General features: G+C 46.4%; 1 protein-coding gene across 2 annotated transcripts in view; it reads right to left on the bottom strand.

Annotated features, from left to right (window-relative positions):
- Positions 1 to 2044: 2044 nt before the first annotated feature.
- NPTXR (neuronal pentraxin receptor) overlaps positions 2045 to 27260 on the bottom strand; it is a 64835-nt gene continuing 39619 nt past the window's right edge. Inside the window, exons 2-5 of one of the 2 annotated variants that reach the window (XM_068251416.1) lie at positions 26166 to 26397; positions 20486 to 20727; positions 10482 to 10661; positions 2045 to 2496 (exon numbers count right to left, since the gene is read on the bottom strand). In XM_068251416.1, coding sequence (XP_068107517.1) covers positions 2272 to 2496; positions 10482 to 10661; positions 20486 to 20727; positions 26166 to 26397 — 879 coding nt within the window. In that variant the 3' untranslated portion in view covers positions 2045 to 2271. Of the gene's footprint in view, positions 2497 to 10472; positions 10662 to 20485; positions 20728 to 26165; positions 26398 to 27260 lie in introns of both variants that reach the window. The other variant, XM_068251415.1, reaches the window with a different exon arrangement.

The following is a 27260-nucleotide window of genomic DNA, read 5'->3' on the forward strand; positions in this document are numbered from 1 at the left end:
AGCCTGCCTCTTTCTGCTTCCTGCTTAGCCAAAAGTAAAATTTTTCAAAGACTAATTGCAAAGCTTGGAGTGAACAGGGAGAGGAACAGACAGCGAACAGAGGTATGTGGATCCAGCATGAGCATACCTCTGTGCTTATCTTAGGCCCAGTGCACACCAAAACCGCTAGCAGATCCGCAATACGCTAGAGGGTTTTGGGAGCTGATTTCAGAGCGATTCTAGGTATGTTTAGAGAGGTTTTCTAAACATACCTAGCGGTTTTGGGTGCGTTTTTGTGTAGCAGATTACACATATTGTTACAGTAAAAGCTGTTACTGAACAGCTACTGTAACAAAAATGCCTGGCAAACCGCTCTGAACTAGCGTTTTTCAGAGCGGTTTGCGTTTTTTCCTATACTTTACATTGAGGATGAAACGCTTCTGAAAACCGCAAATGCGCAGCAGGAGGCGCGTTTGCAGCTTGGCAAAAAAACGCAAACCGCCGGTGTGCACCATCCAATTGCAATACATTAGACAAGCGTTTTTAGAGGCGGATGCGGCCGGCAGATCGCTCCAAAAACCGCTCGGTGTGCACTGGGCCTTAGATAGCTTTGCTTTGGGTCATTTGTGCTTTAAAAAAGAGCTCACCACCGTGTGCTTTTTTTCATGGAATAACCTGGTATACTGCAAAGGTTTTCATTACAGATGGCAAACGGGATGGTAATTCTGGCATGTATGCAAATATTTTATAGGAAAAGCTTGGAAATAAACCAATAGAAATCCTCAGCAACCGCATTTGATTGGTCCAATTCCCAGTTGCACACAATTTGCATAAAATTTGCATGATAGCCGAAACAATTACCATCTCATTAACCATCCCTAATAGGGAGACATTAGGGCGGGTTTGAGATTTTGTGTTCTGTTCCAGCTGTATACTGTATATGCAGAGTTTAAAATGTTCTGTGTATTGAAGTAGCCCTGAATTGAAGAAAAATGTGTATTAGGCCTCTCTTCCATGGACTGTTGATCTGTGTGCTCAGCAAGCACTTACCAGGCAGCAGTGAGCAGATACCAGGCAGCAGTCAGCAGTTACCAGGCAGCAGTGAGCAGTTACCAGGCAGCAGTGAGCAGTTTGAGAGGCATTTCACTGCCTATCAACAGTTAGTGGAAAAGAGGCCTTATGGCCCTTTTCCACAAGCCATTGATAGGCAGTTGCAAGACTGTCAAACTCTCACAACTGCTTGCTACTGCTTGGCAACTACTTGCTGCTACCTAGTAACTGCTCGTTGATGCTTAATAACTGGTCATTGAGTGCGCAGTTCAGCTGCCTGTGGAAAAAGGGCCCTTAAGTCCATGTTGGGCTAGACTTCCTGCTGCTGACAGCCCTCATGCTGCTCGTTGTCTTCGAAGGTCCCTCCCTTTCCCCCGCCTATTAATATTCAACTGGCTCACCATTTAAATAATCAGGAGGAAGTGTCTAGGGATGTGCACAAGCAAATCTGAATCATGTCTAGTAAAATGAAGCACATGCGCAAGTTCATGTCTAGTAAAATTAAGCGCTTATCCACAAAAGAAAGAATTTATTGAGCGTTTTAGTCACTAGTCAGGCGTGGTTCCCAACTCATGCTTGTCCAGTTTAGAATTGCTTGTGCACTGGCCGGTGAACATCCAGGAGGGGGTGGGGGAGAAAAAGCCCTGAAACGGGGAATGGGAGGAGGGACCCCAAATCAACAATCAGCAGAAGGATGGTGAGTTGTGGGTACTCAAGCCCATTTTTTAAATTTAAAATTTTAACACACTTTAGGTTTGCTTTAAATGCTTTCGCCACATCGTCAAAGGTTCCCATGTTTTTTAGACAATCAGTCCTATATGTCCACCGCTAATCAACTACAGATAAGAAATGTTCCCCATACCAAAGAAAAAAGTGAAGGGCAATGTTTGGGGAAACAGACTAGTGATGTGCGCAAAATACTGAATTAAATGTAGTCCCCCGTGTAGCACGTTTTACAAAATCTGCAACCATCCAGGTTTATTAATCGAACTGTAAGAATGTAATACATCTAGGGTCGGTTTTGTGCTTTTTATCCCTTAATTCAAACAAAAGAATCTGTACACGTAAAAATTCTAAGTGATGCCGGTAAGCAACGGATAAGCCCATTTTTGTTCCAAAGATGATAAACACAAGCCGGTGCTTCTAGGGCACCCATTGCTTGGAAAGCTGTGAAGTCCTGCCATGGTGACACTGAGAGAAGGTGAGAGGGTCAGGGGGAGGTTTGGAATACTGGTCAACATCTCAGTGACCCAAACGCTCCTCACAGCTCTCGAATGGACTCTTGATGGCTCCACCAAAAACATCCACCTGGCGGTCATCCCACTGGATCAGGTTCCCCGACAGAGGCATCGTGCAGTTAGCCATCCCCTCTATTTCGCTATTGGTGAGGACGCGATCCCACATGTTGAACTGGGCCAATTCTCCCACGAACGCTTGGGTGGCATCAAAACGACCCCCGACAGCATCCTGTAAAAAGAAGAACATAATCTGTAATCTGCTGAGGTAGGTTTCGAATTGGGGATGGTTCATGAGGTGCTGATATGTCTAAGTTGATCCAAATTTTGCAATCATTCTATGAAAAGAAGTTCCCCAAATGGGTTCTTAGCTAAGTAGATGTTTTCCCCGTTCCCCTCCTCCTTGCTGTTCCAGCGCTGAAACCCCCTTGTTGACGAGAGCGCAGTTGCACACTAGAATGGAGCCAAACTTTTTCAGCCAAAACTGGCTCCATACTACTGCGCAGGCGCAAGCCGTGTGGGCATGCTGGTTCTTGTACGGGATTTTAGACGCATGCATCGTGGGGGACCCAGTGCTGGAACGGCGAGGTGGAGGGAGACGGGGTATGCATCTGGAGGGTCCAGAGCCTTCCCTCAACGGATGTATGTATCCGACTTTTGCTTTTTACCACTTAAGGACTGCTCCACGCCGATTGGCATGAGCAGCGTGGCAGCCCCAGGGCCACTCCACGCCTATTGACGTGAATGGCTGCGTGCGGAGATTGCAGGAGAACGCGCTCGCTGATACGGGCGCATCTCTGCATGAATGACTCAGTCTCCCAGCTGCGATCGCCATCTATTCACACTGAACAGCGCTGCAATCTAAGGCAGCGCTGTACTGGGGACAGCCGTGTGACACGGCTGTCCCCCTGGGGGACACTGGAGTGATCAGCTGTGATCGGCTGAAGCCGATCACAGCCGATCGCCATGATAGGCTGACGGGGGAGAGAGGGTTATTAAATTAATTAAAAAATAAGAAAATATTAAAAAAAAATGAAATAAATATTTATAATAAATTAATAAACAATCCTGGGGGCGATCTGAGAAAAGGATGGGGGTGGGAAATCACTTGTGTGCTGAGTTGTGTGGCCCTGCAGCGAGGCCTTAAAGCTGCAGTGGCCCAATTAGGAAAAAATGGCCTTGTCACTAGGGGGGTTTAATACCGCAGCCCTCAAGTGGTTAAATCTCACAGATTTGCTTTAAGACACCTTTTAAGCCGCATCTACACGAGTAGATGCGGCCGCGATGCTCTTTATCAATCGAGCTGCTGATGCGGCTCGATTGATAAGATCCGACAGGACGGATCTCCGCACCGCCGATTCCCTGCTCGATCCCCGCGAGGGGACAATGGCAGGGAATCGTGCGGGAGATAAGCGGCGCCGGCGGGGACGAGCGGGCACGAGCGGGGAATCGAATGCGGCGAGCGGGGACGCGGCGGGCACGCGTGGGGATGCGCAACAGGCCGCCGATCGCCACAACATCTCCCCAACATCTCCCCGTGTAGACGGGGCTTTAGGCCTCTTTTCCATGGACTGTTGAGCTGTGTGCTCAGCAAGCAGTTACCGGGCAGAAGTAAGCAGTTATCATGCAGGAACAAGCAGCTACCAGGCAGCAGTGAGCAGTTGTGAGAGTTTGAGAGGCCTATAAACAGTCCGTGGAAAAGAGGCCTTAGACTAGGCTGGTTTCATTTCTGCATGCAGGGTAATGCAATAGTAATGAAAGTCCATTGGGCCTAGTACATTTACCCTGTCGCATTGGGGCGGAAGTTTTCCACCCTTCAGCAAAGTCAATAGCGCGTTACTCTTGGACTTCACCAACAACGGAATGTATGGAAGTCCATGGGCAACACAGAAATGTTTAATTTGCTGGCAGTGCGCATGCGCGGAATGACGCAAATACGACAGGAAGCCCAGGAATCCAAGTTATGTACTTCCTGTCCAGCAGGGAGTACCTCAATAGGCAAGGGGCAGCAACAGGTGGGCGAAGGGCGTGCAGGATGGGGCGGCACTATGCAAATGACCCTGCCGCAAGGTCATATGAATGTAGTTTTTAGCATTGCGGTGCGATGCAATGGGAGGGGGGGGGGCATCACACATGGCCAGGTGTAAAACCGGCCTAAAGGATGTCTGAGGTGTCAGACAGGTATTAAAGACTGTACCTGCTGTGCTCCATAAGGCTGTTATGATGTGGACTGCATACTCTGTACCCTTCCCCCCTTCTTTTGACCTGGAAGGAGTATTCATCACACATGTGCAGTTCAGCCCGTCCGTGCCGAACAAATTATTTATGCAGTTTAACAATGAACCAATCGAATCCCACCAAGGTGGAATTCAATTTTGTCCATATTCAAGATGCATAGATTTGAAAAACAACATTTGCATAATCCAGCATCCGCTAAGAATTATTTGCATCTCATTGCCCATCCCTAGTAACTATCCGATTAAGGTGACAATCAATTAAAACAGACAAAGGGATGAAAAACAGATTATAATAGCAGCAGAAAAGAAAAAAGAAATACAAAAATGGGAGGGCAAACATCAAGCAACAAAGAGCGTCAGAGAAAACCAAAAAAAGCAAAATGGACGCCAAAACAACAGCAGGGTTGGTCCAATTCCAATCTGCCTGGATACTGCAACAACATTTTTCATCATCAGAAATGTGCTCTACAGGAAGTGGAATTTTCTTGGGCTAAGAATACTAACACACTTCTGTTCGGTTCTGTTCTGATACATGTTGCCGAGAAGCAGACAGGAGTGCGCTAGTGTGTTCAGGCCATTAGCCAGAACTTTGTATGGTGCCAATCGATAGTGATGATAACAATACATATATAGACATAGGGCTATGGTAGGCAGGGATGCTCAAATCCGAATTCGGGTTATTCCGGATAGTTCGATCCAGATTTCACCCAGATACCTGGGCGGGGGTGTCAAGCTTACCTGTCTGACGTCTTCTTCGGTCCGTCCCTCGGTGCCTTCCACAATGCGGTCCAAGCGGCGGTCACGTAACTACAAACACTTCCTCCTTCCGGGTTGAAGGAGGAAGTGTTTGTAGTCGCGTGATGCGCGTGGACCGCATCGTGGGAGGCACCGAGGGACAGGCGAAGAAGACGTCAGACAGGTAAGATTGACACCCCCGCACAGGTGTACTGGGTGAAATCCGGATAGCAACTATCCGGGTTTCACCCAAGGGATTGGACTGTGAGCCCCTCTGAGGGACAGTTAGTGACATGACTATGTACACTGTACAGTGCTGCGTAATATGTCAACATTATATAAATACTAAATAATAATAATAAATAATCACATGCGTCTTCATGACTTCTCCAAGACATGACCATCACTACCAATTGGATATGGAAGACTATTGATTGATTACCTGTACAGTTGCTTATCAGTCATTAAAGAGAACCTGAGGTGGGATTTAATTATGTTAGTGGGGCACAGAGGCTGGTTGTGCACACTAACACCAGCCTCTGTTGCCCCATGGTGTGCCTCCATGTCCCCCCTGCGCGCCGCTATACCCCCCGCAGTGCTGGCGACACAAAGCGTGTCGCCAGCACAATGTTTACCTATGCGTGTCAGTCAGCGCCACTCCCCCGACTCCTCCATATCGGCGCTACCCGCCCGCGTCCTTTCCCTCCAATCAGCGGGAGGGAAGGGACATGGGCAGGTAGCGCCGATACGGAGGAGACGGGGGAGCGGCGCTGACAGACAGCGCATAGGTAAACCTTGTGCTGGCGACACGCTGTGTGTCGCCAGCACTGCGGGGGGGTATAGCGGCGCGCAGGGGGGACATGGAGGCACACCATGGGGCAACAGAGGCTGGTCTTAGTGTGCACAACCAGCCTCTGTGCCCCACTAGCATAAGTAAATTTCACCTCGGGTTTTCTTTAAAGGATAACTAAAATGAGAAGTATACGGAGGCTGCCATATTTGTTTCACTTTAAACAATACCAGTTGCCTGGCAGCCCTGCTGGTCTATTTGGCTGCAGTAATGTCTCAATCACACACCAGAAACAAGCATGCAGCTAATCTTGTCAGATCTGACAATAATATGAGAAACATCTGATTTGCTGCATGCTTGTTCAGGGGCTATGGTTAAAAGAGGCAGAGGGTCAGCAGGACAGCCGGGCAACTGGTATTGCTTAAAAAGAAATAAATATGGCAGCCTCCATATCCTTCTCATTACAGTTGCCCTTTAACATTTCATATCTGATTAGCCCCTTTCAGAGTTCCAATCCAGCTCAGGAGAGGGAGGTTCACTCGCTGCTCATACCATTTTATTTGCATCTTCACACCTCCATGTTGTTATAATGGACCAAGTTATCCGAATGCACTTCCCACAATGCATTTCTGGATGATGAAAATGAACAAAACGACCAATCACCTTACATAGCAATTCTTCTAGCGGTACACGGCAGAGGGTGTTACATTATGCCTGCGCTACACAGATAGTGGGAACAAAGCCTTAAAGTGAACCCGAGGTGAGAGTGATATGGAGGCTGCCATATTTATTTCCTTTTAAGCAATACCAGTTGCCTGGCTGTCCTGCTGATCCTCTGCCTCTAGTGCTTTCAGCCATAGGCCCTGAACAAGCATGCAGCAGATCAGGTGTTTCTGATAGGATTGTCATAACTGACCAAATTAGCTGCATGCTTGTTCCTGGCGTGATTCAGACACTACTGCAGCAAAACTGATCAGGAGAACTGCCAGGCAACTGGTATTGTTTAAAATGAAATAAATATCGCAGCCTCCATATCGCTCTCACCTCATGTTCACTTTAAATGTTCAGTGTAAAGCAAGGGAAATCACCAAGACAAAATTCAGATGACAGTAAGAATGTAAACAAAATAAAGAGCGAGGTAGAGGGGAGCATCTCAAGCCCTGTACAGGTGATTTTTAGTGATCATTTCAGGTGACAGTTTTACAAATAATAATAAGTACAGGCATGTTGCTCGGCTACAGCTGAGCATGCTCTTCTATTGTATGAGGGAGAGGGGTTGGATGAGTGGGAGGGGCCCCGCTACAACCACAGTAATAGGTCAATAACACAAGTTGGTCAAGAGCGATGCAACCTGGAGGATCGCTACGGATATTACTGATGCCCAATGGTACCTGTACCGATGCTGAATTTCTCCCAGGACATTAAGGAATGATTGTCTTGGGCAACGAAAATCTGTCACCTGTACATATCTTAGAGTGAACCTGAAGTGACAATAAACGATTGCGATAAACCATTGTATCTATAGACCTAATTCTAATATAGGGCTTTCCTGTATTCTCACAGTCTTATGTGTCTTTAAATCTACATTTGAAGCTTTCATGGTCTCAGGAGCGTGATGTTTATTCAGCTTCCATGCAGACAAATGATGACCTGTTGAACTTTGTATCAGTTTCCTGCACTTAGAAGTGTTTTTCTCAGTCACACATCAGTTTTATGACCTTTAGTTAGTTATTTGTGAGAGTTAAAGAGAACCCGAGGTGGGATTTAATTATGTTACTGGGGCACAGAGGCTGGTTGTGCACACTAAGACCAGCCTCTGTTGCCCCATGGTGTGCCTCCATGTCCCCCCTGCGCGCCGCTATACCCCCCGCAGTGCTGGCGACACGCAGCGCATCGCCAGCACAATGTTTACCTATGCGCTGTCAGTCAGCGCCGCTCCCCCGCCTCCTCCGCATCGGCGCTACCCGCCCGTGTCCCTTCCCTCCCGCTGATTGGGCTGGCGACACGCTGTGTGTCGCCAGCACTGCTGGGGGTATAGCGGTGCGCAGGGGGGACATGGAGGCACACCATGGGGCAATGGAGGCTGGTGTCAGTGTGCACAACCAGCCTCTGTGCCCCAGTAACATAATTAAATCCCACCTCGGGTTCTCTTTAAGCTGCCATACAACGTCCTTATAGTCAAACGATAAAAAGAGAATACAGGAAAGTCCTAAGTAGGATTGGTACGGGACACACACGTTTATCTCACCATGTCACATGACACTTCAGTCTCTTTTCAAAGGTAAATATATCACATATAACCTGTGCAGAAATAATTGGTAACGCTCACCTAAGGATGATGTTGCACCACTTTTTGTTGACTGGCAGCAGATAGGTTTGTATGGTACACTCAGGGGCGGCCCTACCATGCAGCAGACTGAATCACGTGATTGACTGTAGGGGGCAGCATCAACTCTGCATTCAGCTGGTCTTTTTCAGTCTCCCCCTCTGCTCTGCTTTTCTGCCTGACTCAAAGAGCACAAAGATTGCCTGATGTGAGTCTGTGGGGGCCCTTTTCCACCAGTGCGTTTGCGCTGGCTGAATCTCAAAGACGCAAACCGCTAGCGATTTTACAATCGCTACGGTTTGCTTTTTAACATAGGAATCGCGGTAGGTCATTTCCACTACCGCGATTCGTTTTTGACAGGAACGCGAACGCGCGGCGGAGCGATATTTGCCGCGATTTTGCTATGCAGTGCATAGCAAAATCGCGGCTGCGAACGTCGGGGAATCGCCGGTAATTGCGATTCAGCAATCGCTAGCGTTCAGCGTGAATGCTAGCGATTGCTAGTGGAAAAGGGCCCTGGGGGACATTTGTCTCAGATTGTCTCAGACATCTTAAAGAGAAACTAGACGGTACAGTTTCCTTCTAAAACTGTTGTAAAATAGGAGGAGTTTCTCAGACAGTGTGTTTGTCAGGGAAATTGCTGTTGCTGAGGTAACCAATACATCTGCTGTATTGCATCAATGCCCAGCACCAGAAGGGTTAAGCACAGAACAGCTTCACAGGACACCTGGCAGAAGGGGGGAGGAGCACTTCACAAATCATGCCTAGCCTGCGCTGCTGCACTATCTGTAGAACTGCTATGAAGCACTTCTTAATCTGTGACAGTTTAGGAATGGATTTTCACTTTTCTTACCTGCAGTGCAGCTCTAGAAATCCATGCTAAACCGCTGCTATTAAGTAGAATTTAGGAAGGTTCTTATTATGATGCAGAACTGTTCCTCCTGCTGCTTAGAACTGTTTAAAAAGAAAAAACTGTCGGTAATGCTTCGATAAATCTGGCCATGTGTGTGCTGGCACACCCCTTAATTAAATATGCACTACTCTTTGCTAGCTTCCTCTCCATGGGAGCTCTGCCCTCTGGTCTTCTGATCTAGTCTTTTGGTGTTCTGATCTACAGTGTATGTGTAGAGTGTTCTCCTGGGGATAGGGACACAGCCTCACAGGTTTGCTTCAGGCAACAAAAAGTCTAGAACCTGGGTACACTTATCCGTGTGCCCCTGGATTAGTGGATCCCTTCCTCTTGGGCCATTTCTCTCACAGAGTAGCAATGGACACCGGAGACATTACTACTGGAGAATGCGGCTAGCTGTGTCGTAGCAATAGGGGGTGCAGGGCCCCTGGACCAGAAGGGCCCAAATAAGGCCCTCCTCCAGTTGTAATAATCGCCTTATATCTGTTTTGAATAGTGGTAATCATTAAGAAAACATTGAGGCCTCTTTCACAGTAGGACGTTGCGTTTGGTGCGACATTAAAGTCACAACGCAAATTACAACGCAATGCCCCCAAAAAAGTCGCACCGCAACTTAATGCCCCGTTACGGTTGCATACAGTAGAGCATACAGGCGATGAGAAGTATGCTTCCAAGTCATCAGTGAGCATGTGCAAACAGTCCAACGCAGCTGATAACGTGTATAACGCACAGCATGCAGCATTTTCACTTATCGTGCAGCGTTAGACACCAACGCAACGTGTACACTGTGAATGGGGCAATGATTTTTCATTGCAGTGAGTTATTCTGCGTTAAATGTTGTTTTAACGTGCGACTTCAACATTGCACTGTGAAAGAGGCCTCATTTTCCTCTGCTTACATCTCTCACACAGTGCTGGTCTGAATTATTTGATTATTATACATACAGTGCAGGGAAGGGGGGCCCAGTGTGAAATTTGCACTGGACCCCCTGGTTCTGTGGCTATGCTTCTGGGGAGGAACAGGGCGTGGTCTTCTCCTTATATGGAATAAAGTGGGCGAGCTGCAAGTCCTCAAAAAGAATCGCTCATCATCCTTCAGTGAGCAGCACCACCATTCACGCCTCTGGCTACAGATCAGCCCGTGATACATTCACCATTAGATGCTCCCCTGTCCTTTCCTTTATTTTTCCCAAATCCATGTGCCAACTCACAATAGATACCTGTTCTTGCCCGAAAATAATGACTCCGTTTGGCTTGATCGGGTGCCAAGCAGATAGGTTGTCGTTTGAGCCTTTCTTTTTCCCGTCCTGGAAGGCTGTCCACATACCGTCTCTTGTCGTCCAGGCCACGCAGACATGGTGCCACATCCCGTCCTTCAGGTTCACCGGCAGCTGGGTCACCTGCCGAAATAAGAAAGCGTCTTATATCCTTGGGATCAGAATTCGCCATCACTGACCTCTATCACTGTACGGTTTTTTCTTTCGTGATTCTCGTGAGGGCCAAGAATACCTAGGCGAGAAGTAGGGAGAGACCGGGAGCCCAATGGTGCAATATCGTTAGGTACAGGGAGGATAAAATTATATACAGGTAGTCCCCGGTTAACGAACGAGATAAGGACTGTAGGTTCTTTCTCAACCTGATTCTGTTCTTAAAGTGAACCTCCGGACTAAAAATCGACTCAGCAGCACTGAAAAGGCTTGGTGTTTCTTTAACAGTTTCACAGCATCAGAACTTTGTTTCTCTTATACATGCCTCATTTTTAGCTGCACAGAAGAAAACTGCCCGGGCTTTTTTCCCCTGATGCTGTGCAAAGCATGATGGGATTTCTGATGTTGTTGTTCTCTCTCTGCTGTTTTGGTGCAAAATTATTTTTTTTTACATTTTGAATTTGACATTTGAAGTCTAGCGTGTGCAGCTGGGAGGGGTAATCAGGACACAGGACAGTTGGAACTGTGTCTCCTGCTCCTTGTCACCTCCTTTCAACCAAAAAGATGGCTGCCCCCATGACAAAGATGGCAGCCCCCATGAATCACAAACATTTGCCTGTTCTTTTAAAACAGGGTGGGTAAGAGATTATATTACCTATCTATTCAAATTAACATAACTAATGTAACTTGATGACAGTATGTTTGTTTAGGCTGAAGTTCCCCTTTAAGTCGGAACACTGTGCCATCTCTGTCCCCATAGCTCCTCTGTGCCCCCCTGTGCCTCCCTCTGTGTCACCTCTGCCCTCTGTACTTGCTTATATAAGTTTAAAAGCCATTTTTAATTTGAATTATTTAAAATCGATTTTCTCAAAACCTACAAGTCCAATTTGAAAAAAAAATGTTTTGTCCCATGGAAACACAGAATTCATGCCATTCGTATCGGCGGGTCGTTCGTAAGTCGGGCGTTCGTAAGTTGGGGACTACCTGTAGACAAACACTCACAAAGGTGGGTTGCAGTTCCTGCAATCACCATATAGGCCTGCAGGGAATTAACAGTCCCTGCTCGGTACTCCAGGTCCTGCTGGATACTGGATGGTCGCTCTCCTGTACTACGATAGACTTTCCAGAAAAACTGCAAAGCTATTACCTCCAAAGGAGGTCTGTCTGGTATTGGGTAGGATGGAGACGCCCAATGTGTGTTCTATTTTAGTATTTGAAAATACAAATTAAAAAAATGATAAAATAAAAAGAGAGGTAATTGCTTACCTCTCCAGAAAATATAGACACCAGATCAACTGGGAAAAAGTTTTTATTCAAAAAGCAATCTAACAACGCGTTTCAGGGGTCAGGGCCCGCTTCCTCAGGTCAATACAAAATGCCTTGATAGCATAGGGATAGAGTGTAGGTGTCTCTAATCCCCTATCTATCTCTATCCCCTATGCTATTAAGGCATTTTGTATTGACCTGAGGAACCGAGCCATGACCCGTGAAATGCGTTGTTAGATTGCTTTTTGAATAAAAACTTTTTGCCAATTGAACTGGTGTCTATATCTTCTGGAGAGGTAAGCAATTACCTCTTCTTTAATAATTGTTTTATTTGTATTTTCAAATACCACACATTGGGCGCCTCCATCCTACCCATTACCTCTCACTGCTCATTCTTTAGGGCCAATGTATATAGAATACGGTTCAGCTGCCGATCCACCGGTGAATAAGCGCCATCTGGCTGCTGATCAATTGGCAGCGGTGGACATGTGGTGCGGTTACCGTGTGGTAGAAAACAAAACTGGAAAAAAAGGGCTCAGGATTCTGAACCCTTACGAAAAAAAATGGCACTGCCATAGGCTTGTGGCTTTTCTAATGGCTGCGATATGTGGCAAGCAAGATACATTTTTGGCAAAAAAAAATTACTTTCACTGCCGCCAATCAGGCGCCGAAATTTACCTTGCATGGCACATATCGTGGCTTTGCTAAGGTTTAGGAGGGGGCAGGTTTAGGTGCCCCAGGGGGTGGGGTCTTAGGTTAGGCACCACCATAGGAGGGGGTCTTAGGCTTAGTAACCACTGGGGGGGTCTTAGGGCTCTTTCACATTAGGGCAGATTTTCTGCGTTTCAACGCAACGGGTAAAGTTTGCGTTACCCAAGGTGAAATGAAAGTCCATATACTTTCATTTTAGCTTTCACATATAACGCAGCCTTTTTGTGCGTTGCGTTACACTGCACCCAGGCGCAGTTTTTCGTCCGACGCTAGCTTTATGCGTTACAATGTTAGTCAATGTAAAACGCACACTATGTGCGTTTTTAATCCGTTAACGCAGGCAATCAGTCCCAGAATGCAACAGAGGAACAATGTAGAAAGTTGAAAACTAAAAGAAAAAAAAATTACCTGCGTTTTCCTATGTGCTGTAACGCATTGAAAACGGATTAAAACACATACAACAAAACGTATGCTTTGAGCGTTCTCCAACGCAAGCTCTGATGTGAAAGAGCCCTTAGAGGTTAGGTACCGGCGGGGGGGGGGGGGGGAGGGGGCTTAGGGTCAGGCACCACCGGGGTTAGGCATTGGTAGTGGGAGGGTTTTGTGTGAAAGTAGAGTAAAGTTTAGCCATAGTAAAATATTGGTAAACATTAATCGGAATCTAGCTGTAGAATATTGCTAGTTGTAGTGATATTCTTCTTCCCGCGCGCCATTTTTTCCAGGCAATTTTTTTTCATGTATGCTGTAGAAAACCGATGGAGTTGTTAGCGACTCAATGACCATCTCACCATGTCCACATGGATTTCCTACAGTCTTTTCCCACCAAGTTCCAATGAGTTAGGGCCCGTTTCCACTACATGCAGTGCAATGTGGCTAAATAGTCGCATTGCACCGCGGCCGATCTGAAACCAAAGCATGTCATTGGAACAGTTTCCATTGCGTGCTGGTTATTCGAAACGGTGCGGAGCGTTCTGAGAACCTGCATCATGCCGCCCACATCCACTCCCGTCTACTCCATTTACTTCCACATCGGGGGATATGAAAGTGACGCGAATGGGAGCAGAAGTGATGCGTAGCCGCATCGCATCCCTTTGGCTCCTATTCGCAAATGGAAATGCGCCCTTAACAGGCCACAAGGCCCTATGGCGTGTACGCTGAGTTTTTCAGAGACACATTGGCTCTTATTTATTAGAGAGGAACTTCAGCCTAAACATACTGTCATTAAGTTACATTAGTTATGTTAATAAAAATAGGTAATATCATCTCTTACCCACCTTGTTTTAAAAGAACAGGCAAATGTTTGATTTCATGAGGGCAGCCATCTTTTTGGTTGAAAGGAGGTGACAGGGAGCATGAGACACAGTTCCAACTGTCCTGTGTGCTGATCACCCCTCCCAGTTGCTAGGCAACGTGAATAACAACATAAGAATTCCCATCATGCTTTGCACAGCATCAGGGAAAAAAAGCCTGGGCAGTTTTCTTTGATGGGACGGAGCTTAGCTTTTGTGCAGCTAAAAATAAGGCTTATGTAAGAAAAACAAAGTTCTGATGCTGTGAAACTGTTAAAGAAACACCAAGCCTTTTCAGTGCTGCTGAGTAGATTTTTAGTCTGGAGGTTCACTTTAAGGTTGGGAAACCGACCAGCGGACATCAAGGAATAGTAGTTGCAAGGTAGCCCAAAACGTGGTTATGATAAATAAACACAATAAAAAGTGGAAAGGTAAGTGTGTAGGGTATTACTTGCTAAAGAGCCCACAAGCCATTAACCCAGCTAATACATGTTTATTACAGCACTTTTAGGCCTCTGTCATATGGAAAGTTGAAGGGGGTGAAATATACCTGTCAGCTGCTCTCACGCACTGGCCGGAGCTTGTTAGCGCTCGGTACCGATACCCCCCCCCCCCCCCCCCCCCATGAAGTCACATCATGTCTCAGTTCTCCGTTGCTGTGCAATGCCACCGCATGTCAAGTCCTGACACATGAGCCACATCAGTGTTCTCCCCAGAACTTTTTTTCAAGCCGGGTGGCATGAAAAAGTAGCCGGTTGGGACTAGATGACAGAATGTAGGCCTGGTGCTTCTGTGCGCAACTCTGCTTATAGCATAGGAGAAGGTGAGCTGATAACAGCCGGGTGCTCAGCAAAACTAGCCGGGTGGAGCACCCGGCTAAAAGAGACTGGGGAGAACACTGTATGTGGCTGCATTTTAATTGCACCTAAACGGTGCTTGTGGAAGGCTATGTACAGTGCCAACAAGTGCACAGTCCAGCCTACCGTCTGAAAGAGGTCTTCTTTCACACGAGAGGCTGATGGTGGTAAATCCACCACCTGTCAGCTCATCCTGATTTCCCAGAGGGTGCTCACCAGCGCTCGCATGGGCAGCGGAGAGACGTCCATCACATTAGGGGCTTGATTCACTTAGACAAATAGTGTGAGTAACCTGCTGTTACTCGCACTATTTAACCCTGCGCACCTTAATGTGCGCTATTGGCAGCATAGCGTGCATTATTACCTGTCAAAGGAACTCTCGCTATGCCCAGCAAAGCGGGTACTTGTAGCTAACGCCGGCTATTACCCAGTAACAGGCTCTCCAATCATCCCCCCTAGATCCCTTCGGGGCCAGTAACTTTAAAGCAAGTGATCCTAGCACTCTGATTGGCCCAATAGACTGCCTGTGAAGTGATGTCACGTGACAGGCAGCCTATTGGGCCAATCAGAGTGCCAGGATCACTTCCTTTAAGATTACTGGACCCGAAGGGGTCCAGGGCGGGATGATTAGAGAACCCGTTACTGGCTAATAGCCGTCATAACCTAGCGAGCGCTCCTCTTACCACAGGTAATAATGCACGCTATGCTGCCAATAGCGGGCATTAAGGCGCGTAGGGTTCACTTACATCATGTGTGTAATCAGGTCACATGATGCATTATTTGCTGTCAGTTACCGCACCGCATGTCAAGTGCTGATACACATGGGGTCACAAATGCTGCCATTTGGATGTAGTAAATTGCAGCCAGAAGTCTTTTGGTAGCCAGGAGAGAGGCGGCTAAACCGCCAGACAAGCACACAGTTCAGCATCTCATGTGAAAGAGGCCTAAGAATGCCTAGTTGTTGCGAGAAATGTTTTTCTCGGTTGAATTAAAGCAGCAGGGTCAGCCACACTATCCCAGGAAAAAACACACATATAAGAGTAGATAAATACTTGTTCTACTTACACAACATATGCATTGTACTATCCACATTTTTATTTCAGTACATTTTATGTAGTAAATAAAGAGAAAACTGTTTCAGGCATTTTCCATCTTTACTGCCTCAGACTGAAGCCAATCCTGATGTAATTTCCTCCCTAACTCTTTTTTTCACCTAGAAACTTCACTGTCATATCTAGCTTGCTGTGTAAACACATGTGAGCACAGGTTAGATCGTATTTCAGCAGCTTCTGCAGAGGGGTGAAATGTATTTTCCTTCTCAGCCTCCTGTCACACTGAACTGCCCTCAGCCAATCAGTGAGAAGCAGCAATGCGGAAGGGGGGATAACAAGCTTCCCTCTCCTCTGAAATGTACCAAATAGATCCAGGCTGATTAAGATAAGATTCATTACAGCAGAAATATGTATGATTATATTGGAATTCTTGCAAATCAGGATCAGGTTGTAGACCTGCCTGGCTGTCTTGCTGATCGTCTGCCTCTAATCCTGTTAGCCGTAGACACTGAACAAGCATGCAGATCAGAATTATGACTGAAGTGAGACAAGATTAGCTACATGCTTGTTTCAGGTGTGTGATTCAGATACTACTGCAGCTAAAGAGATCAACAGGACAGCCAGGCAACTGGTATTTTTTAAAAGGAAATAAATATGGCTGCCTCCATATGACTCTTACTTCAGGTGTCATTTAATTGCCTGTGGCTACACAGGGAAGAAAATCAACGCTAATTTCCCCCTTTCATCACTTTCTCCACATTACTGTAGCTTTGTTTATATTATGTGGTCCTTCAGGCTTTCAGACTAGTGATAATGTTCTGCTTCGGCCTGAATTCTGTGCTGTGTTACAGACCTGCTATTTCTGGCCGCTGTTACTCCTGATAAGCACTACTGCAGATGTCAGAGATGACGGAATGTTTGCATAAACAATGCTCATTATGCCAATGCAGGAATACTGTCAGCAGCGGCATCAGCAATGTTGGCTGTCGGGAATAAAAGCATTCAGAAGTAACATTTCTCCCCTACTGGAACATTAAGCGCCATGTTAATATCGGCAATTAACCTCCCTGGCCGTATCCTGGAGTCAGGCTCGGGGTGAAAAAAAAACAGCCAGGAGCAGTAACCCCGAGCGTGACTGGTGGCAGCCGCAGGAAGGCTTGTGCAAAGCATAGTGTGCAGCGGGCATTGTAACTCACCTTCCCGGGATCCAGATGCCAGCAGCCATTCTGCTTCCTGTCTACGGAGGTTCTGCATCTCCCTGGTGAGATCACTGTCTGTCCTCATGACAACAGCTGGCGATTTCACTACAGGGTTGCAGTGCCACCCGGAGGACAGAGGGAGAACTGCAGCTCTGGATCCCAGGGAGGTAAGTGCAGGGGCTGATGGAGATCTCGCTGTGGTGTGATTTTTTTTTTCCCCAGTCTGAGGGCTCATTCACACTTCAGCGCTTTGCCGGCGATTTCGGCTCAAACACTAGCGCTTTTGAAAGCGCTAGTGTAATAAAACCCTATGGGTCCGTTCTTACTTAAGCGATTTGCGCCGCAAGTCGCCCAAATTTGCAGAATGCAAACACGTCGCCTGCACTATTTTAGGTGATTTCCCAGCAACCGCGTTTCAGTGCTATAGAAGCGCTTAACGCGATCGCAGAGAAATCGCTGCAGTGTCCAGTGATTTTACGCGGAAAAATCACTCCCGCAAAACGTTTTGCCCTTCTAAGTGTGAATGGGCCCTTAGGGTCTTAAAGCCTGCAAAAAAAATTGTCCTGCTTTTGAACCTAAAATCTGGAAATAATCACACCGCCAGGGAGGTTAAAGCGGGATTGTCATCCTAAAAATCAAATTTCAACAGCAACTGGTCTGAGTGTATTAAGTGATAAAGATGATAATCCTGCATTCAAAACTTCCAAAACTTTTTCTGCTGTTATGGTTTGGAGTTATTACATACCTTAGGAGCACAGGCCCTTCAATTGCCATTGCCATCGGCTGGCAAAACAGTTGGATGCTGGGGGGTCTTTTTATCTATAATATATTCCTCCTCTCCCCTTTATTTCCCCCTCCTTCTAATGACATAGAAGTCTGAAGACTCTGGGAGGAGGGCGGGTAACGAATACACAATTAGCAAGAGAAGAAAAAAGAGTGAGGGAGGAAATGATGTCAGGATTAGCTTCATTCATAGGTAACCAAGATGGAAACTGTCTAGAATATGATTCTCCGCTTTTCCTTTATAAAAGTCACAGGAACCATAACGTGGCCAGTGCAATACATCTGTTATGTGAGTAGAACTAGTATTTATCTACTTATATATGTGTTGTTTTTTATCTCTAGGTTAGTTACCTTCTTTAAGGTAAATTTGAGCACCTATGGTGCCTGATAAATTAGCAGGCAGTAGGGCTGCCCACTATACTAACTGCAGCTACAAATAGCCAGTGTGAAGTCTATGGGACACCCACATTTCCTTGTTACCCAATATTTATATGTTTAGGTAAGTATTTCGTTTTTTTACTGAATTATGTGTGGTTAGCATTGGACTAAGGTTTTCCTGATATAGAGGGGATGCTGTTTGCTTGCCAATACCTACTTCATGAAGTTTATTCTGTAATGAGCTCATCTCGACTCAGATGATGAATTACTGACATTAACACGTTGTGTCCATCTGCCAAGATTGCTGGTGGCTTGTTCTAAGTTAAAGAGAAACTTAAAGGAGTTATCCTCAGCCAAAAATGAGAGAATGAGCTTTACTCACCTGGGGCTTTCTCCAGCCCCTTGCACCCGTCTGTCCCACACCGACCGCTCCTTGCTGCCGTCCCGGTCTCTGAGCACGGTGCGGTGGCCGACCTCGAGGTCATCCACACTGCGCCTGTGTGAAGCGCCGCTGTCAATCAAGCCCACGTTGTATGCGGCTTACTGCGCAGGGGCAGTAGTTCTGTGCGCACGACCTCGGCGTCAGCCTCCGCACGTGCTCAGAGACCGAGGCGGCGGCGCAGAGCGAAGCGGTCAGTGTGGGACAGACGGGTGCAAGGGACTGGAGGAAGCCCCAGCTGAGTAAAGCTCATTTTCTCATTTTTGGCTGATAACTCCTTTAAAGAGAACCCAAGGTGGGCTCATGAAATAAAAACAAAACGAGGCTATCTGATCCGGGAGGCTGAGCGGATCAGGTAGCCTCCAAAACCGCTACTTCTGTGGGCCGCACTGGGCCACTTTCACTTTCATGACCTCTGGGTCACGACGCTGGGATGAGAGATTCATTCTCTTATTCACAGCATGCAGGGAGGCGGGGAGAAGCAGGGGGCGTGGTCAGGGAGAGAGAGCTGCCCAATGGCAGCTCTGGAAACCCTGCAGGAACGCCCCTGGCGGGCGTTTTGAACAGGGAATCCCTCTCCCACATGTTTGCCTCCGAGATGGCGACAAATATTGAAGCTAATTTCGGGGGGCTATAGTGCAGCGGTGGTGGTGGGGGGGTGAGAGAGGTGGTGTGGGGACGCAGAGGCATGTCATGAGGCAGAGAACATGCCTCTGTGTCTCATCTGCCCTCCAAAAAACACTTTGGGTTCTCTTTAAGGAACCTTAAAGGGTACACTAGGCAAATAAAAAAAATAATCAGATTTACTTACATGGGGCTTCCTCCAGCCCCTAGAAGTATGTCCCTTGCCGCTTCTCCGCTCTCAGCCAGTCTCCCGGGGTCCCCTCCATAGCAGGATAGATACAGATGTTTATATCATCAGTTTTATTTCTCAATACTGTTTTTCATCTCATTAGTTTCTTTTCAATTAAGATTCAATTTAAGTCCAGTGGAGGCCCAGTTATCCAAAACTCAACTAACCAGCGTAAGTCGCTGGCAGTACTCACACTGGTGAAGGCCAACTTCTTTGGCTCTTTGTGGGCTCTGCTGTGTTTAAAGACTGGCTTCCACAGCTCCCCCAAGGTAAATATACTTTTAATTACTGTTTTTTAAAGGGGAACTTCAGCCTAAACAAACATACTGTCATTAAGTTAAATTAGTATTCTTAATTAAAATAGATAGGTAATATAATCTCTTACCCACCCTGTTGTAAAAGAACAAGCAAATGTTTGTGATTTCATGGGGGCAGCTATCTTTTTGGTTGAAAAGAGGTGACAGGGAGCATGAGACACAGTTCCAACTGTCCTGTGTCCTGATCACCCCTCCCAGCTGCGCGCGCTAGGCTTCAAATCTCAAATTCAAAATTTTTTTTTAATAAAAATTGCACCAAAACAGCAGAAGGAGAACAGCAGAAATCCCATCATGCTTTGCACAGAATCAGGGGAAAAATGCCCGGGCAGTTTTCTTCTGTGCAGCTAAAAATGAGGCTTGGGTAAGAAAGTTCTGATGCTGTGAAACTGTTAAAGAAACATCAAGCCTTTTCAGTGCTGCTGAGTAGATTTTTAGTCTGGAGGTTCACTTTAACACTTGATGTTAAGAGTTAATGGTATGTATATAGGGTGGGGTATAGTACTGTCTTAGCTGGGCCTATTTTTAACATTGAGTGCCAAGCAACCATACAGCACACTTATCCACCATCGGCAGATCCCTGTAGGTGCCGGATAACTGAGACTCTACTTGGTTTACTTAGCTCCTTCCCCATGTTATGTGTGCACCAATCCCACCTTATCATTAATGAGAAGCTCCATCGGGTTATGACCCCACTCCAGCAGGACGATCTCGTTAGGCTGACCATGGACTGAGTAGGAGAATGGAGTACCAGACCCCGAGGTTGTCTTGGATTTCAGCCACAGGCACATGGTGAATGCGTAGAGCTCCGGTAGAGTCTTTTTCATTCGTCCGTACATGTAGTTGGTGCGCACAGGAAAGCTAAGCTTGACATTCTCTGGATGATAACCTGGATAACCTGAGAGATAAATAAAGCAGGAGGGCATACATTATAAAAGATGAATTCATATGCCTACAATATTCCAGCCAGTAAGCTAGCCCAGTAGTGTTTCACGTAGGCATCTGGTAAAATGGGCACGAGATGTTCCCGATAGTAGAATATCGGTAATTTTATCAGTAACTGGTTGCCCGGGTATGTATTTGGCTGGTGTTGGCTCCGCCCATTTTTTCTAGCCCTAACACACAATTACTTAATGACCAAGTTTGTGAGCTTTGCGGTCTTTGGCATCAATAATTTGCATTGAAATTAAAAAATCTGATTGGCTGTTTGTGGCTCCACACCCTTTTCTGAATTTGAACCCCAGTCACCCAAACCCAATGACCAACTGTACCAGGTTTGAGGCCTGTGCCATTAACAGTGCAAGAATGGTAGCAATTAAATGTTCCCCTTGAAAAGCAATAGGTGAAGTTTCATTCACTTTTGTAGGCTCCACCCACTTTTCTGAATATTAATCTCAGTCACCCAGTGACCAACTGTGCAAAGTTTGAGAACCCTGCCATTAACAGTGTAAGAATGGCTGCAGTTTACATTTTCCCAGGGAAATTTGTATTTGTCTCCACCCACTGATGACCCGGCGTTGCCTGTGTATGTATTTGACTGTTGTTGGCTCCGCCTACTTTCTAGCCCTAACGCACAAACACTCAATGACCGAGTTTGTGAGCTTTGGGGTCTTTGGCATCAATAATTTGTATATTCCTATGAAATGAAACAAATCAGATTGGCTGTTTGCGGCTTCACCCCCTCTCCAGCATTTGAACTCCAGTCACCCAATGATCAACTGTAGCAGGTTTGAAGCATCTGCTATTGGCAGTGTAAAAATGGCAGCAATTTAAATATTCCCCTTGAAAATCAACAGGTGAATTTTTATTGGCTATTATAGGCTCCGACCACTTCCCTGAATATTAATCTCAGTCACCCAGTGACCATCTGGGCAAAGTTTGAGAACCCTGCCATTAACAGTGTAAGAATGGCTGCAGTTTATATTTTCCCAGTGAAATTTGGTTTTGGTTCCGCCCACTTTTTGTAACCTGGAAACACAGTCACTCAATGACCAATGTTGTGAGCTTTGGGGTCCTTGGCATCGATAATGTGTACTTTCCCATGAAATGAAACAAATCTGATTGACTGTTTGTGGCTCTGTCCCCTTTTCTGAATTTGAACCCCAGTGACCCAATGACCAACTGTACCAGTTTGAGGCTTGTGCCATTAACAGTGCAAGAATGGCAGCAATTTTAATATTCTCCTTGAAAAGCGATAAGTGATTTTCTGAATATTAATCCCAGTCACCCAGTAACCAGCTGTGCAAAGTTTGAGAACCCTGCCATTAACAGTGAGGAAAGGCTGCAGTTTACAATTTCCCTGAAAAATCTGTCTTTGACTCCACCCAGTTTTTGTAACCTTGACACACAGTCACTCAATGATCAAGTTTGTGAGCTTTTGGGTTCCTGGCATCAAAATTCTGTTAATGGAAGCAGTTTATCCAGCAAAGAAATCTGATTGGCAGTGTTTGGCTCCGCCCCTTTACTGAATTTGAACCCCAGACACTTAATGACCGACTGTAGCAGGTTTGAGGCCTCTGCCATTAACAGTGTAAGAATGACTGCAGTTTCAATATTCCCCTTGAAAATCAATAGGTGAATTTTGATTGGCTCTTGTAGGCTCCACCTACTTTTCCGAATATTAATCCCAGTCACCCAGTGACCAACTGTGTGAAGTTTGAGAACCCTGCCATTAACAGTGTAAGAAAAGCTGCAGTTTATATTTTCCAATGTAAAAAGTTAGTTGTTTTTGGCTCCGCCCACTATTTCTAACCTTAACCACTTGAGGACCCAGCCTTTACCCCCCTTAAGGACCAGCGCTGTTTACAGAGATCTGTGCTGGGTGGGCTCTACAGCCCCCAGCACAGATCAACCGTTAGGCAGAGCGACCAGATCGCCCCCCTTTTTTCACCACTAGGGGGATGATGTGCTGGGGGGTCTGATCACTCCTGCCTGCGTGTGGCTGGCGGGGGGGGGGCACCTTAAAGCCCCCTCCACCGCAGGATTCCCCCTCTCCTCCTTCCCTGCCCCGGAGATCGGAGGCTGCACAGGAACGGATCTGTCCTGTGCAGCCTCTAACAGGCTCCTGCCTGTCATGTGACAGCGTTCCCCCGCCGCTGATTGGCCGGGGATCGCTGATCTGGTACAACGCTGCTACTGTTAGCAGCGTTGTACAAATGTAAACAAAGCGGATTATTTCCGCTTGTGTTTACATTTAGCCTGCGAGCCGCGATCGGCGGCCCGCAGGCTAATCACGGAGTCCCCCGCCGTGAATTGACAGGAAGCAGCCGCTCACGCGAGCGGCTGCTTCCTGATTAATTAGCCTGCAGCCGGCGACGCAGATGTGCGTCGCTGGTCCTGCAGCTACCACTTTGCCGACGCGCGTTATGAGTGCGCGGTCGGCAAGTGGTTAACATACAGTCACTCAATGACCAAGTTTATGAGCTTTGGGGTCCTTGGCATAAATAAGTTGCATTTTAACATTGAAATTAAACAAATCTGATTGGCTGTAATTGGCCCGCTCCCTTCAGAATTTAAACCCCAGTCTCCCAGTGACTGACTGTACCAGATTTGAGACCTCTGCCATAAGAGTGTATGAATGGCAGCAATGTAAATATTCCTCTTGAAAATCAAAAGGTGAATTTTGATTGGCTGCTGTAGGCTCCACCCACTTTCCTGAATATTAGTCCCAGTCACCTAGTGGCCAACTGTGTCACGTTTGAGAACCCTGCCAATAAGAGACCGGCTGAAATCAATCTAACAAATCTGATTGGCTGTTTGTGGCTTTAGTGAATTTGGACCCCAGTCACCCAATGACTGACTGTATCAGGTTTGAGGCCTCTGCCATTAACAGTGTAAGAATGGCAATGTAAATATTCCTCTTGAAAATCAATAGGTCAATTTTGATTGTCTGTTGTAGGCTCCACCTACATTTCTGAATATTCATCCCAGTCACCCAGTGGCTAATTGTGTAAAGTTTGGGAACCCTGCCATGTGAAAAATTTAGTTGTTGGCACCGGCCACTTTTTCTAACCTTGACATACAGTCACTCAGTTATCAAATTTATCAGCTTTGGGGTCCTTGGTATCAATACTTTGTATATTCCCATTGAAAAATAAACAAATATGGCTGTTTGTGGCTCCGCCCCCTTTCTGAATTTGAACCCTAGTCACCCAATGACTGACTGTATCAGGTTTGAGGCATTTGCTATTAACAGTATAAGAATGGTAGCAGCTTAAATATTCCGTTGAAAATCAAAAGGTGAATTTTTATTGGCTGTTGTAGACTCCACCCACCTTCCAAAATCTTAATCTCATTCACCCAGTGACCAACTGTGCAAAGTTTGAGAGCCCTGCCATTAACAGTGTAAGAATGGCTGCAGTTTATATTTTCCAGTGAAATTAGTTTTTTTTAGCTCCGCCCACTTTTTGTAACCTTGACACACAGTCACCCAGTGACCAAGTTTGTGAGCTTTCAGGTTCCTGGCATCAAAAATGTGTGAATGGAAGCAGTTTATCCACCAAGGAAATCTGATTGGCTGTAGGTGGCCCCGCCCTTTTAGTGAATTTGGACCCCAGTCACCCAATGACCAACTGTAGCAAGTTTGAAGCCTCTGCCATTAAAAGTGTAAGAATAGCAGCAGTTTAAATATTCCCCTTGAAAATCAATAGGTAAATTTTGATTGGCTGTTGTAGGCTCCTCCCATTTTCTTGAAACTTAATCGCATTCACTCTGTGATCCACTGTGGCAAGTTTGAGAACCCTGCGATTAACAGTCTAAGAATGGCTGCAGTTTACATTTTCCCATTTAAAATGAATGGCTGAAATTTGATTGGCTGTGTTATGCTCCTCCCACTTTTTCTGGATTCGTAACCTCGGTCACCAAGTGACCAACTGTGCCAAGTGTGGGGACTCTGGCTTGATTACTGTGAGAATGGCAGCCTTTTCCATTTTTTCCATTGACTTGAATGGGTGAAATCTGATTGGCTGTTTGTAGCTCTGCCCATGTGTGCAGGGGGGCCGCGAGACCCCCAGAACATATCATCCCAGGTAGTAAGGGATCTGTATACCAAGTTTCGTTCAAATCGGTCAAGGCGTTTTCGCGTGATATCGGCACACGCACACACACACGCACACACACACACACACACACACACACACACACACACACACACACACACACACACACACACACACTAACCCTTCCGTACCAAAGCTTAATCTGCTCCCTACCTACACCTGACACTAACCTCCCCCCTACCTACACCTAACACTAACCTTCCCCCTACCTACACCTAACACTAACCTCCCCCTACCTACACCTAACAACCCCTTTACTTACACTAACCTCCTCCCTACCTACACCTAACACTAACCTCCCCCCTACCTGCACCTAACAACCCCTCTACTTACACTAACCTCCTTCATACCTACACCTAACACTAACCTCCCCCTACCTACACCTAACACTAACCTCCTCCCTACCTACACTTAACACTAACCTCCCCCCTACCTACACCTAACACTAACCTCCCCTCTACCTGCACCTAACAACCCCTCTACTTACACTAACCTCCTCCCTACCTACACCTAACACTAACCTCCCCCCTACCTGCACCTAACAACCCCTCTACTTACACTAACCTCCTCCATACCTACACCTAACACTAACCTCCCCCTACCTACACCTAACACTAACCTCCTCCCTACCTACACCTAACACTAACGTTTCATCTACCTACACCTAACACTAACCTTTCCTCTACCTACACCTAATACTAACATCCTCCATAACTACACCAACACTAACCTTTCCTCCACCTAACACTAAGTACTACCAACCCTGGCATTTGGCTATAATATAATATAGCCAGCCCTCAAAATAACCCCCTTGCATTTGGCTATTTTTTTGCCGTGTGCCCAATCCAGTTGCCACTGGAGCCAAACGACTGACTGCTGCTAGAACCGAATGGAGCTCAGCTATACTATAACCAAGTACCTATTACCTATCGCCTGCTGCTAGACTGAGTCCCAGTGCCACATCGATGCTGAACTGCACTCGGCTATACTATAGGCAAGCGTTTATTACCCATCTTCCACCTCTCTGCTACAAGCCAGAGTTCACCTAAAGTAAAGGCAAACTCCAGCATACAAATCAATTGCATTGCAGCCTATGACAGCTCCCAAATCACCAGTGATGCCTTGCACCCATTTTACCTGTTCCGTACTGTTCCTGATCATAATATTGCTCTATAGGCTTATATTAATGCTCTGAACGCTAGCCTTTCATGGCCTTTTGGAGCCCTTCTCGACAGCTACAATCGTTGCTGATTCCACTACAGTAGTATACGAATCTCACCTTGCTCCAGTTCTGCTATTCGGTTCTGCAAGATACTTAATTCCTTCTCTATGTCCTGCTTGTCTCTTTCCCCAGAAGCTGTGGATTGCTCCTTCTCCAGCTCCAGGAGTTTGGCCAGAAGTTGGGCCTCGAGCTCAAGCAGCTTGGTCTGCAAGGAATCCCTTCCATGAGCAGCTGCAGGCGAGGAGGTCGTCGGAAGGGTCATATTATTGACTCTCTGCTGGATTTCCAACTGTCAAAGATAAGGAAGTGGTTAGACAATTCAAGGCATGGTAATGTGTGTTGTACTTACATTGCTGACATGTTTTTCATTTCAGTTGCTCCTATCATGGATATTCCAACCAAATGTCACGCCCCTATTTCCTGAGTTCTATTTCAGCTTTGATCCCTTCAGTGTACATGGGAAATGTCGCAGGTGGTCTCTTGACAAAAAACACACACCTTTGTGATTGGTGTTCACTACGTCATCACAGTGAGTCAATGCAAAAGAGGCGCAAGGAAAAAATAGGCGCAAAACAGCGGTAATAGAATACAGGCAATTTTACCGATATCCTACTATCTGCTATGGTGGAATATTGGTAATGAGGGTGGGAATTTGGGGATGCGTGGATGTGGAGGGTGCTGTGTGGGGTACAGTAAAAAATGGCACGGGGTGATGCCGATAATGAGATCTTGCTACTAAAGTTATTTAACGTTTCAGAAATGTCCTGAAACGTTAAATAACTTTAGTAATAAGATGTCATTAGTGGCATCTCTCATACATTACCTGGTCCTTGATCGCATCTTCTCTCCACTTCCTGTTTAGTTTGTAAGAGTCCTGCAGCCAGCCAATCACCATGCGGGGACTGAAGCCGCATCGTGATTGGCTGGCCGCTAGACTCGTTCAAACTAAACAGGAAGTGGAGAGAAGATGCGATCAAGGACCAGGTAATGTTTACAAACCCCTCTGCTTGTGTCTGCCTCTCTCACACTAAACCCTCCCGCTGCCTAACACTCTTCCCCCTCCGACCCCCGCTGCCTAACACTAGCCCCCTGCATTTTTAACACTTATAATGCTGTTTAGTGTTATAAGTATAAGTCACTCTGCGAGCGCCA

The sequence above is a fragment of the Hyperolius riggenbachi genome, chromosome 9 (assembly GCF_040937935.1).
Source record: "Hyperolius riggenbachi isolate aHypRig1 chromosome 9, aHypRig1.pri, whole genome shotgun sequence".
NCBI lineage: Eukaryota > Metazoa > Chordata > Amphibia > Anura > Hyperoliidae > Hyperolius > Hyperolius riggenbachi.